General features: G+C 46.4%; 1 protein-coding gene across 1 annotated transcript in view; it reads left to right on the top strand.

Moving 5' to 3' along the window:
• MYO15B (myosin XVB) overlaps positions 1–14,365 on the top strand; it is a 201,390-nt gene that overhangs the window by 141,602 nt on the left and 45,423 nt on the right. Inside the window, exons 34-37 of the mRNA XM_068262697.1 lie at positions 2,804–2,922; positions 9,746–9,840; positions 10,712–10,789; positions 13,736–13,832. Coding sequence (XP_068118798.1) covers positions 2,804–2,922; positions 9,746–9,840; positions 10,712–10,789; positions 13,736–13,832 — 389 coding nt within the window. The remainder of the gene's footprint in view (positions 1–2,803; positions 2,923–9,745; positions 9,841–10,711; positions 10,790–13,735; positions 13,833–14,365) is intronic.

Raw genomic sequence — 14,365 nt, 5'->3', positions numbered from 1 at the left:
TGTTTTACTTGTTATGTAATAAAGACGGTTTACACTTAGATGTGCCGTACATCTCTTTCATGTCACTATCCTACTGGACTCCCCTTTGGCGAGTCTCTGCGACCTCAGGATATCTAATATATTCCGGAGGAATTTGTAGTGTGCAACATCGCTGGTGAAACGACACCATTTGAAAGTTCTGCGGACCACCTATCAAACTCGTTTACAACCTTATAATGTGGATTGTTGGAATCTGGTAAGCCTTGCTTCTTTACCCTTTTGTTCGAAGATCCTGTATACCAAAAAATGATGAAAGCTGTATTACTATAGACCTACGCTGACTTTATATATTCATTGCTTGTGTGGACTTTTGGACATTGTCCTTCTCGGCTGCGGTCGCCTCCTGCCTTGGCGCTGACACTCGTTGTTTATTAGTGCTACATTTGTACCCATTCGTGTTGCAAAAATTAGATTTGTGCTGGTTTCGTTTTGAAGATAATAGCATTATTTTTTCCAAAACTATAACATCACCCAGTCCCCATACAACAACCTATACACATGGAACTGGTATGGGTGGGTAGAGTTGTGTTTGTGCTCATTTGTACGACAAATGTCATCTTTCTACCTTTAATAGTTTTTGAGAGACTTTTTTATAGATGTCCAAAAGTTCACTCAGCCCCCATACCCCCCCCCCCCCCCTTACAACATCACAAATTGAGGCTGAGTGAACTTTTGGCCTTTATAAAAACTTGAATACCTCAAAAACTATGGAAGGTAGAAAGATTATTTTTGCAGCACCAACGAGCACTCACACTACCCACCCATACCTGTTTCACGTCCATAGGTTGTTGTATGGGGGCTGGGTCATGTTATACCGTATTTTTTTAACTATAAGACGCACCTAGGTTTAGAGGGGAAAACCAGGGGAAAACATATACTTAACCTAGTGCGTCGATGGTCCAGGGGTGTCTTGTAGATGTTCTCCCCCCAATTTTTGTGTCCTCCCCCTGTCCCCCTTGCTGTCCACTTCCTGTCCTCCTCCTATCCCCTTTTGTGGCCTCCTACTTGTCCTCTCTTGTATCCTCCTCCTGTTCCACTTGTGTCCTCCTTGTATCCTTCTCCTGTCCCCCCATCTGGCCTCCTTCTATCTGCCTTTGTGTCCTCCTCCTGTCCCCCTTGCTGTCCACTTCCTGTCCTCCTCCTGTCCCCCTTTGTGGCCTCCTCCTTGTCCCCTCTTGTATCCTCCTCCTGCCCCCTTCTGTCCTTCTCCTGTGCCCCCGTCTGGCCTCCTTCTGTTTGCCTTTGTGTCCTCCTCCTGTCCCCCTTGCTGTCCACTTCCTGTCCTCCTCCGGTCCCCCATTGTGGCCTCCTCCTTGTACCTTCTTGTATCCTCTTCCTGTCCCCTTCTGTCCTTCTCCTTTCCTCCATCTGGCCTCCTTCTGTCTGCCTTTGTGTCCTCCTCCGGTCCTCCTTGCTGTCCACTTCCTGTCCTCCTCTGGTCCCCCATTGTGGCCTCCTCCTTGTCCCCTCTTGTATCCGCCTCCTGTCCCCCTTGTGTCCTTCTCCTGTCCCCCCCTGTGGTCTCCTCCTGTCTCCTTTTGTGGTCTGCTTCTGGTAGCCGTGGGTATCATGCACCTGACCTGAGGGTGCCCATGGTGATGCTGTCCCCCTCTGTGTGCCTGGCATCCTCCGGGGTCCTCCTGCGCTTTTCTGCTCCCTCTGCAATGGAATTAAGCGGCGGCAGCAGCAGCAGCAGCCAGGGGCATCACTCACCTGACCTGAGGGAGTCCACGATGAAGCTGTCCCCCTCTCTGTGCCTGACGTGCTTCGGGGTCCTCCTGGGCTCTTCCGCTCTACCTGCAAGGTAATTAAGCGGCGGCCATCACTCACCTGACCCCGGGAGCCTGCGCGATCAGCCGCTTGTCTCGCTCCCTCCTTCTCCCGGTGCCAGTACTTCCTGATCACATAACAATGATGTGATCAGCACTAGGAGGAAGGAGTGGGCGAGACTCGTGGCTGACCACGTGAGCCCCAGGAATCAGGTAAGTGATGCCCACGGCTGCTGCTGCCGCTTCATTGCTTTGCAGGGGAGTGGAAGAGCGCAGGAGGACAGCGGAGGATGCCAGGCACACAAAGGGGGACAGCATCACTGTGGGCCCCAGGGGTCAGGTGAGTGATACCGCTGCTTAATTACATTGCAGGGGGAGCGGAGCAGGTCACTGGGAACAATACAGGACATTGCAGTGGGTCAGCGATCGTAAGCCAGGGACTTCCTGTATTCGGGATATAAGAGTTTTGGGGTACTCTTTGGGGAGAAAAGGTGCATCTTATAGTCCAAAAATACAGTAGATTCTGAGAAAATAAGTGCTATTATCGTCAAAACGAAGGCAGCACAAATCTGAATTTTTGCAAATGGGCACAAACATAGCACTAACCAAACATGACAGAATTTTTATTTGTGCTGATCGTAAGGGGGGAGGGGGGGGGGGGTTAGGGCAGCTTCATCGAGCCATTTATTTTTATGTTGTTGTGGTAATCTGCCTGTGTGTGCCCCTTCGCCGCGCACGCTGCGTGTCATCACGCCGGCTGGTGTAAGAGTCCTGCGCACGGGGCGCACACAAGCGACTTACCGGAGCCGGGACCACAGAAGAGACCAGGAGGATACCAGGGGATCTCGTAGGCCACCAGGGGCTGGAGGAAGCCCCGGGTTAGTCCAAATTTCATTTTTATTGACCGCTCAGGGTCCCTTGAAAAGTGTTCAGCATATTCTGCTATTTTTTTATCCATTCCTGGTTTTATCACCTGTTTTTTTATAACATGACAGAGAGAGCTGTAACCGTGGTTGGTTAGTACTAAGCTTACTGACTGGATACTTCCTGCCGTCCCCCACTCTGCTGCCGTGTGTGACAAAGTATCTTCAGGACATCAGTGGCGTGTATCAAGGTAAAGCCACATCATCGTTATTTTAATATGGATCTGTTATGTAGCTGATACTTTCACAAATTATTTCTTTATTAATTGACCACTACCAGGGGCGTGGCTAGGATCCTAAGAGATCTGGGGCACTCCAGCTGAAAAATGGGTGTGGCCATACACCAGAATGTGGTCATGGGTGGAGACAAATTTACATGAACTTAACAGCGGTATAAATAGTCCTGCCCAGGAATATGTTGGATGAAGCCCTCCTCTCCATTAATTAAAAAAAATGCAGCACATCACATAAATAGGCAGTGCCACTTAAAGTGAACCTAAAGCCTGATAAAAAAAAATGAGATGAACTCACCTGGAGCTTCCCTCAGCCCCCTGCAGACGATCGGTGCCCTCACAGCTCCGCTCCGATGCCTCTGCACCCGCCGGCGAACACTTCCGGTTTGGCCGTCACCGGCCAACAGGCATGGGAACGCGAGTGATTGTTCGCGTTCCCAGCCTGTATATCGCCCCCTATGCTGCTATTGCAGCCAGGAGGCGGGTCCAGAGGCATCGGAAGCGGAGCTGCGGGGGCACCGATCGGCTGCAGGGGGCTGAGGGTAGCCCCAGGTGAGTTCATCTCATTTTTTTTATCAGGCTTTAGGTTCACTTTAAACATAATTAGGCAGAGTTCCCTGGCTTCTGTGCTGGGTGGTCTGGCTGTCTGCTGGGCGGGCTGACCTGCCACCAGGTTATCTGGCAGTCCCCCCATAGCATTCCCTGACCTTCTAGTGGTCCCATGGGACTCCCATTGAGGCACCACAATGCCCAGCATGCCCACATAGAAGAACTACAGCTCCCTGAATGTCCCCATAAAATAACCACAGCTCCCTGCATGCCCCCATAAAGGCATCACAGCACCAAATATGCCTATATAGAGGGACCATAGCACCCAGCATACCCCCCATTGCCATGTGCTGTGGTGCCTCTATGGGGCATGCTGGGTGCTATGGTGCCTCTATGGGGCATGCTGGGTGCTATGGTGCCTCTATGGGGCATGCTGGGTACTGTAATGCCATGCTGGATACTGTGTGGTGCCATGCTGGGTGCTGTGGTGCCTCTACTCTGCAGGGGAACATCCAGGGCACCCCTGAATAGATCCAGGGCACGTGCCACTAAACTTTGGGGCTAACGACGCCCCTGACCACTACAATAAAAAAACTATAAAAACCAAAATACATGTAAGCACATACAGATAACAGGTACTTGGTGTGACACATTCAAAATAATTCATATAAGATACATCATAACTCCTATGCAGTGTCACACAGCAGCAGAGCTGGAGAAAATCATTTTCTAGCTGGCAAACATTCAGGCAGGACAGAGTCAATTAGCTCTTAGCTTTAAAATGTCAAGTAGGAGTCCGCACCACCTCTCAAGATAAATCTTTTTTTATAAGTAGCAAAGAGACATATACATTTAAAAAGAACCAACAGGCAAGACAGTCCACTGTTTTGGGCTTATGCCAGAACCTGGTAACATGAAGATGGGCAGGAGCCCGAAACAGTGGACTGTCTTGCCTGTTGGTTCTTTTTAAATGTATATGTCTCTTTGCTACTTATAAAAAAAGATTTAACTTGAGAGGTGGTGCGGACTCCTACTTGACATTTTGCACCAAAGTCTCTGTGGTATCCGGGGACAAGTCCTGCACACCTCACCCCCTTATATTGGGTGGCCTGCCAGAGAGTGCGATTGGCTCTTTTAGCTCTCAGCTTTATCATAAAGCATTCCTGAGCTGAATGCAATTAACACTTGTCCAAGCTCCTGATAAGGTGGCCATACACTGATGGATTTGCCATCAGATCGACCAACAGATAGATCCCTCTCTAATCGAATTTGATCAGAGAGGGATCGTATGGCTGCCTTTACTGCAAACAGATTGTGAATCGATTTCAGCCTGAAACCGATCACAATCTGTGGTGGTGGTGCTGCCGCCGCTTCCCCCCCCCCCCCCCTCATACATAACCTGATCCGCCGGCGCGATTCCCCCGGTCTCCGCTGACTTCTTCTCCGCTCTGGGCTCCAGCTTCACTTCACTTCCTGTCTGGGGAAGTTTAAACAGTAGAGGGCGCACTACTGTTTAAACTTCCTGTCGGGACAGGAAGAAGTGAAGCTTGCCAGAACCCAGCGGAGAAGAAGCAGCGGTGACAGCGGGGACACGCGCCGGCGGAGCAGGAAATGTATTGCTGCTAGCGTCGGTCGTCGGACATACGAACGCCGCCATCGATGCACTCCCGACCCGCGGGCGATCGAGCGAAATCTTCCGCGCGGACAGATCGACGGGAACGATCGATTTCAGATGGAAATCGATCGTTCTGCATTTGTGCAACGATTTCACAGCAGATTAGATCACAGTGATGGAATCTGCTGTATATCGGCGGGAAATGGTATAAGTGTATGGGCCCCTATAGCAGACCATCCATCTAGGTTTAGCCTTGACAGAAATTGTAAAACCAGCTCTTCCCCAAGCTCACTGTCTCCATTATTTACACCTCTACACTCTTGCCAGGAGTTTCAGAAGATAGGGTCTGATTCTCAGCTGTGCTTTCCCACTCAGCAGGTTTGACAAGGCACAGATGAACTCCCTGAAACCCTACAAATCGTATCACTTTATACATCATGGGTTTGCAGCCATTAGGAATATGCTAGCTAACCCATCCTTAAGCCCAATCTACACGATATGATTCTTTGTACAATTCGATTACAATTCTATTTACAATCCGATTAAGGCTGCATTTCCACTTGTGCGGTGCGGAATCGCCGGGAAATCACCGCAGACGAAATCGCATGCGGGTGCGATTTTGCATGCGTTTTTACCGCGATTTCGCATGCAATTTCGCATAGGGTAGTAGGTGGGCGATTTTAACCATGTCACTGCCTGTGTAAATTAGCATTACCTCCTATGCGAAATCGCATGCGAAATCGCGGGGAAAACACATGCCAAAACCGCATGCGATTTCCCTATTAGATACATTGTATGCGATTCGCTTAGCGGTGTGCGGGGAGTGAATTCTGACGGCTCTGCCGTGCAGATTTTCCCCGCACACAAAAACGCTCTGCAAAACGCACAAGTGGAAACAGGCCCATCCACTGGTATTGGCTGTGCGAATCCGCATGCGGACAATGCATGCGGATTCGCTATAGTGGAAACGAGCCCTAAATCAGACATGTCTGATCAGGATTCGATTCGATTTGCCATTGTTTTGCAATGGCAAATCGAATTGAATCGAATTGAATCCCGATCGGACATGACGGATTTAATTTGATCGTAAATAGAATCGTAATCGAATCGTACAAAGAATCGTATCGTGTAGATGGGGCCTTACAGAAGTTCTTATGCGCAATCTGACACGTTCTGGGAATTGGCCAGGCAGATCGGTCCTCCTGCGGCTGAGCAATGGAAGGTTTCAGCCATACTTTACAGTTTGATACTCATGCTTGATATGTGTGAATTCATAACACCTTACTGTATGCAAATATGCAGTCCTTTTCCTGCTAGGACTTATGTGCCTGGAGAAATTGTTCTCTACCTGATTGTGTCCTTTCTGAAAGGGGGTTGGAGTCTCCCCCCTCTGGCAGCCTTGGACTGGGAAGTGGTCAACAGAGGTGCTCTCATGAGTAATCACAACGGCTTAAGGTGCCCATACACTCGTCAGATTGGCGGCAGATAGATAAGAAATGCATCTGATGATCTATCTGATGCGTTTTTAGAACATTTTTTACCAGGATAGAATTCCAATAGATTTCAGTTTGAAATCTATTGAAATTCGATCTGATGGCATTTTTTTGCCATCAGATTTCCATTAAGGCCAATGCAAACTGATAAGCAATCTCATCAGATCGACCTAAATTTTCCACCCTGCAAGTTCGATGGAAATCCATCGAAATCGATCGAAATCGGCCGTCGATCGGTCAATTGGTCGGCCAGAAAATCGGCTGAGTGTATGGGCTGCTTTACTCGTGATTTACGGTAAATGAGCTTTAATTGCCGCAGCTGAGCGGCTGGATGAGAATGGGTTATTTACCAATAATTCCGCTGCCCGCCCTGCTTTCCAACAGCTTGCACGCCTCCTATTAGTCGCGTTACAAGCCTCGCCATGACGCACTTCCTCCTTTAAGCTGGCGGGGGAAGGGAGGGAGGAATAATTAAATAATTAAAAAATGAAGAAATGTATTGTTATTTTAATTAAAATAAATATTTGTAAAAAAAAGGGGGGGGGGGGAATCACTTGTGAGCTGAGCGGTCCTGCAGCGAACCCTTAAAGCTGCAGTGGCCTATTTTGTACAAAATGGCCTGGTCACTAGGGGGGTTTAAGACTGCGGTACTCAAGAGGTTAAAGTGAACCTAAACTCAGAATGTCCTCTCTGCTCTAAAAGATACACAACAGCATAATAGCCTTTAAAGAAAAACATTTCTGTTACAGCTGATACAAATCCTAAAATTAATCTGCACTGTTTCTACTTCCTGATTCATGGAAGCAGATATCTTATTTACCTCCTGTGCTTCCAAATGAGCTTATCTGCCATCTCTGCCATGGCAGTCATATGACACAGGGTAGAGATCAAATTACAACTTAGGAGTAGAGATCAAATTACAACTTACGATTAGACACAAATGAGGGGGAATTAGATGGGCTAAACTCTCTAAATACATACAGGATGAGTTTCTCTCTGTTTTCCTTTTGTCCTGTGCAAGAGTTCAGGTCCACTTTAAAGAGACACTGAAGCGAAAAAAATATTATGATATTATGATTTGTATGTGTAGTACAGCTAAGAAATAAAACATTAAGATCAGATACATCAGTGTAATTGTTTCCAGTACAGGAAGAGTTAAAGAAAACCTGAACTGAAAATAAAAGTCTAAATAAACATACACACATCATACTTACCTCCTGTGTAGTCTACTCATCAATCTCTTTCTCCTCTCCTGCGCCTGTTTTTCCACTGTGATCAATGGAATTCTCCATCCTCCATTTTGAAAATAGACATTACGTAACAGCTTTCTGGTCAGCACACTGTTAAACTGTCAAATAGCTCACTTGAGCCATAGGGAAACATGGACACATCAGTTCTCCTCTCAGCTGTAACTGACAGCAACTGATATATAACTGACAGCAACTGATATATTTCAGTTCTGACAAAATGTTGTCAGAACTGGAAGGGATTGTTGTAAGAAGAAAATGGTGAGCTTCTGAGAGGAACTGATGGCAAGGTAATTATGAAATGTTCATTTGAAGTTACCTCGAGTGTTTATTTTAAATAATTTTACTCAGTACAGGTTCTCTTTAAGAAACTCCAGTTGTTATCTCAATGCAAAAAAGCCATTAATCTCTACGACTTTCAGAATCCTGGAGAGGGCTGTCTTCTGACTTTTTTTATCTCAACTGTAAGTGAACAGTTTTCTTTTTCTCTGCTAGAGGAGAGGTCATTAGTTCACAGACTGCTCTGAAAGAATCATTTTGAATGCTGAATGTTGTGTAATCTGCACATATTAGAGAATGATGCAATGTTAGAAAAAACACTATATACCTGAAAATAAAAATATGAGAATATTTTCTTTGCTGCTAATCTTCTAGTAATTATTCATAGTACACAACCAATTCATTATATCATGTATTTTTTTTTTCGCTTCAGTGTCTCTTTAAATGTTACAATTTTTCATGTTAGTGATGTTGTAAATAAAAACAAATGCAAAGTTACTCAGGTCAGTGGTGGCAGTACTAACTTTGATAAAACTCTTCTAGTTGTTTTCTATTTTATTTCGTCAAACAGATAAGAAAGGAGAAATTAGACTTGTACTAACCCCAGTGTGCCCAAGTCATGTAGTGTGTGTACTTTATAGATTTAGGCCTTGATTCATCAAGCTGCACTGAGGTGAACTCGACGCATGCTATGCTGCGGTAGTACAGCGTAGCATGCGCTGGTAAATTACGCATGCTCCTTATAACTAATGCCCGCTCCGCCCTGCGTTCTCACGGGTCCAGTGGCTTTCTAGTACGGGATCCCCACACATTGATTGGCCCAGTCGGCTGCCTGTCAAGTGACAGCCAGCCTATTGGCCCAATCAAAGCGCCAGGATCATGTCCTAGAAGGCCACTGGGCCTGCTGGGGGTTCAGGACAGGACGAGTGGAGCAGCCATCAGTTATAAGGAGAGTGAGTAAGTTACCAGCTCATGCTATGCTGGACTACCGCAGTATAATGTGCACTGAGCTCGCGCTCCTCTCATTAAGCTGTACGGCTTTAGCAACGCAGCTTTAAAGGGAACCAGAGATGAAGCTCCTTCATGTATTTTACCATATATATTAGTGGGAACATTAGAGATAACACCTACCCTGCTCACTGCTCAGCCTGCTTGTTATCAGCCCTGATAAAATCCCCCACTGAGCATTCAGTCTGGCTTTGCTTGGGAATCATTATAGCTGAGTCATTATAGCAGAGCCAGAAGGGGGCAGGCTTGGGCTTGAAAAGACCTCAGAGAAGACAGACTCAGCTATAATGATTCCTGAGCAAAGCCAGACTGAATGCTCAGTCAGGGATTTTTATCAGGGCTGATAACAAGCAGGCTGAGCAGTGAAGGATGAAACAGAGCGCAGGGTAGGTGTTTTCTCTAATGTTCCCACTGATATATATGGTAAAATACATGAGGGTGCTTCGTCTCTGGTTTACTTTAAAAATAAAGCCCACAGTCTCAGCGCAGGTGCACTTTGAAACATAGATTACATGTCAGTATAAGTACACTTAGTTTTTCCTGAGCCTTTCTTATGTATTGTAATCATTAAACTTTGACTTCACACGCAGAGATTTCCCGGAACTGTCAGGAACACCTGCGCCACACAGTGTTGTATCATGGCCGTCGGCACCTCCCTCCACGGAAGGAGTTGGAAGCTCTGCTGGTAAGTTCCAATGTTGTGAAAGGATTCTGGAGTTGCTTTACCCTCCCTAACGGTGTTCCTGACCCGGGCTTGGGGTGAAATAAACATGCTGCAAGTGGTAATCCCGAGGCTGGGTCAGGTGACTGCAGAGCATGTCACATGTCATACTCACATCCCTGGGTTCTGAGGCTCTCGATCCCTTGGGTGAGATCATGGTCTGTCACTTGACGCCCCCCACCGCTCAGCCCTCCTCCCCCTCCCCCGGTGGACAGTAGGAACAAATGGAGCGCTGGATCCAATGGAGGTGGAGTTTTGTACAAGAGCTGCCTGGACTGGGGCTGGCGTTTTATGCGGCTGGTGATTTTTTCAGAAATTCCAGAATTCATCAGAATGGCAAGGAGGTTAAAGTGAACCTCCAGACTAAAAATCTACTCAGCAGCACTGAATAGGCTTGGTGTTTCTTTAACAGTTTCACAGCATCAGAACTTTGTTTTTCTTATCCACGCCTTATTTTTAGCTGCACAGAAGCTAAGCTCCGCCCCATCAAAGAAATCTGCCCGGGCATTTTTCCCCGATGCTGTGAAAAGCATGATGGGAGTTCTGATGTTGTTGTTCTCGATGCCTAGCAACTGACAGGGGTGATCAGGACACAGGACAGTTGAAACTGTCTCATGCTCCCTGTCACCTCCTTTCAACCAAAAAGATGGCTGCCCTCATGAAATCACAAACCTTTGCCTGTTCTTTTAAAACAGGGTGGGTATGACCGATCTACCCACTAATTAACATAACTAATGTAACTTAATGACAGTATGTTTGTTTAGGCTGAAGTTCCTCTTTAATGTATTTTTGACAAGCAAGCCTTTTCTAAAAAAATATATTATTCTTTCAACAGATTGGTCGAGTGTCTCGGCGTCTGGTGGTTGTTTTACCAGGTGGAGTGGAATATACCACTAAAATCAAGACTTTTACTGTAAGTATCAATAGAATTTACACATTTTAAACACCATTTCAAACATAAATATTTGCTGTTAAAGCCGATTGCAGACACAAATGTTCTCTTAGGGTTAGTTCATACCTAGGGCATTTTGGTTTGTTTGTTTTTTTGAGCGCCCTGGTGATTTTTTAAAAACGCCCTGAAATCGCGAGTGCAATGAATCCTTATGGTATAGTTAATATCAGCGCGTTGTGTCCGCTTTCTGCTCAGCAAAGCGCTGCATGCACTATTTTCGGGGCGATTTTGCTACAATGGAAGGTATAGGAAATGCGCAAAATGCTCGCAAATCGCCTTATCCAGCGATTATCCGGCAATTGCGTTGGCGCTGTTATTCGTTCATTTCTGACGGCAGGAAGTGAAAAAACGGAATCACTCTGCAAAAGTGTATACAAAGCACTTTGTACAAAATCATAGTGCGCAGTGGAGCGCCGGGAGGGGGAACTGCGCAAAAAATGCAAAACGCAGCCATCAACGATTGCGATTTTAGATGTGTACAAAGCCTTAGAGCTGCATAGGCGCTTGCAGGTGAATGTATTTATCTCTAAGCTACTTGATCAGATGTTACAAATACATTTGAGCCCAGATGCTGGACACTTCCCCTACCACAGAATGTAATTCCTTTGCTGTATCTCTTTCAGAGAGACCTCGGTGTCCGTTCACCGCATACATGTAATTAAAGCGTCTGTAAATTTAGGCACAAGGTAAAGCCGAAGAACGTCCCACACTGCTCCTGCACAAGTCCTGGCAGCGTTTAAGAGAACCCGAGGTGGGTTCTAAGAATGCTAACAGCACACAGAGGCTGGGTCTGCTTATACTGCCCAGCCTCTGTTGCTATACCGATCCCCCCTAAGCCCCCCCTGCGCTCTGCTATGCCCCCATAAATCATCAGCCAAGCTAGCGACACGCAGCGTGTCGCAGCCGGCTGTTAACCTTTGGAAATGTCAGTCTGGCCGCTCCCCCGCCTCCTCCATAGCGCTGGTCCCCGCCCGCGTCCCTTTCCTCCCCGCTGATTGGAGGGAAGGGATGCGGGCGGGGACCAGCGCTATGGAGGAGGCGGGGGAGTGGCCAGACTGACATTTCCAAAGGTAAACACTTACAGAAGTAAACAGCCGGCTGCGACATGCTGCATGTCGACAGCACGGCTGGGTGATTTATGGGAGACAGCAGATCGCAGGGGGGGGCTTAGGGGGGATCGGTATAGTAACATAGGCTGGGCAGTATAGGCAGACCCAGCCTCTGTGTGCTGTTAGAATTCTTAGAACCCACCTCAGGTTCTCTTTAATTGCTATTCCCCCACCAGGCAGGCATTGACACTGGGTTAAGACGTAATTTGGCTTTACAGCTATTGCTGCCACCTGAATTACGCATTTCCATTGTAATTTGGGCTCCGTGTTTTGATGGCCGGACAAATTACTGACTGAGTGCTGAAATAGCTGTAATTTACATGGGGGCCTGTGGCATCGCATGGTGCGCCAAAATTTCCTGCTGCGTTTTTGCCAAATCACTAGGCATTGCTATATTCAGTAAAGCAGAATACAGCTGATTTTACTGAACAGGGATTTTTGATTCCTAATGGTTACCCGTAACCGCCAAGTACCAAGAGAAAAGCCAGGATGGTGCGGTATCGCTGGGTAGGTTGGTATATGAGATAAGTGTACGTATTTATACTCACAAGGGTGGGTTGCTGAACCTGAAACCACCATCAGAGCCTGTGGTAGTATAACCGTCCCCGCTCGGTACCCCCGGTCTGTTGCCGCAGATGCTGGTTGGATCGTTTAAAGGCTAAACAAGGTTCTCGTGACTATTTAAACCCTGAAGGGTATTAATCTATACTAAAAACACTGGCGGAGGCACCCTTAAAGGGAACCCGAGTTGAAAGGGATAATGAGGCGGCCATATTTATTTCCTTGTAAACAATTCCAGTTGCCTGGCAGCCCTGTTGATCTTCTGGCATAAGTAATGTCTGAGTTAAAACCCTGGAACAAGCATATGGCTAATCCAGGAAAAAAGAGTCAGTGGAGTCAGAGTACCTGATCTGCCGCATGCTTGTGCAGGGTCTATAGCCAAAAGCATTAGAGACACAGGATCGGGAGGACTGTCAGGCAACTGGTATTGTTTAAAAGGAAATAACTACGGCAGCTTCCATTATTATTAGTTATTGGATTTATATAGCACCAACATATTACGCAGGGCAGTACAATACATAAGATTACATACAATGAAAACAGCTCTGACTGACAGCACAATACAGGTAATAGACAATAGATACAACAATACAGGTAATAAAAAGCAATAAGATACACAATACAATACAGGTAGCATCACAATCCACCCTCGCGATTGGGAAGAATGGGAGGCGGGAATTCAGGTGAAATGTGTTGGAAATGTGTTTTGCTCTCTAAAGCCTTTTATTTGCCAGAAAAGAAAGTGCTGGTGCAATATCTGCACAGCAAACATGAACAACATACAATGCACAATTAGCAGAGATCCATGTAGTAACCGTTCCGGTGCAATGGCAGTGGGCGGCCAGTGGTGTGCGGACTGACGACCTTTTCACAACTGGCCTCAACAGTAGCTAAGTTTGCAGAACAGTACAGCTGTGCCCTCATCTCCTGGACTACATCCCCAGGCATGCACCGCGGCATGCAACCACTGGAAAATACACATCCAGATGCCTTATCCAATAAGCTGGGGCCAGGACAAGAAGATGGCGCTTATCGTACGGATCAGGATCAGCAGGTAATGCTGCTCCCTGCGCCCCCAGCAGCAAACACCATTACCTACCTCCCTTATGCAGAGAGAGATTATTTAAATCAATGCTTTTTGATAACATTTCTTTACAGAATAGCTTGTAGCAGTGTGTTGTGTCTATTTTTTTTAGTGAGTTTATCTTTTTCTTGTGTTTCCTCCTCCTTCCACCAGGTGGCAGCTGATCTTGTCCCAGAGATCTGTGAACAGCTAATGGTTTCGGATCCAAATGAGATGGATGAATTTGCCATATTTGCCAACAAAAACAAAGGTGATTAGAGTATTATGAAACCAATATCTTACCATTACTTTAGTGAGACAATCAGTTATAAAATGTAAAGTACAGTTATATAATATGAAAAATACCAAAACGAAAAATAATACCTATAGTAGTAACAATAAGGGCTTGTTCACCCCTAGGGCGTTTTGTGCTTCTTTTTGAGCGCCGGCAACTTTGAAAAACACCCTAAAATAAATGGATAGTTCATATCAGCGTGTTTTGTCTGCTTTCCGTTCACACAAGCGCTGCATGTTCCATTTTCGGGGTGATTTTGCTACAATGGAAGGTATAGAGAAAACATAAAGCGCTCACAAAGCGGTTTTTTTTGGGGGGTGGCCGGCGATTGTGTTAAGAATAAATACATTGTATTTATCCTTTTCTGGGTCAGAGAGTTCACTTCCTGACGTCAGTCAGGAAGTGCAAAAATGGAATCGCTCTGCAAAAGCGCTTTGCACAAAATCATACCATGCAGACGAGCGCCGGGAGGGGAAAAAACGCTAAAAAAATAGAAAATTGCTGCCAGC

The sequence above is a fragment of the Hyperolius riggenbachi genome, chromosome 12 (genome assembly GCF_040937935.1).
Source record: "Hyperolius riggenbachi isolate aHypRig1 chromosome 12, aHypRig1.pri, whole genome shotgun sequence".
NCBI classification, from domain to species: domain Eukaryota; kingdom Metazoa; phylum Chordata; class Amphibia; order Anura; family Hyperoliidae; genus Hyperolius; species Hyperolius riggenbachi.
The sequence above is the reverse complement of the archived record's forward strand: the minus strand, read 5'-3'. Positions and strand labels throughout refer to the sequence as shown.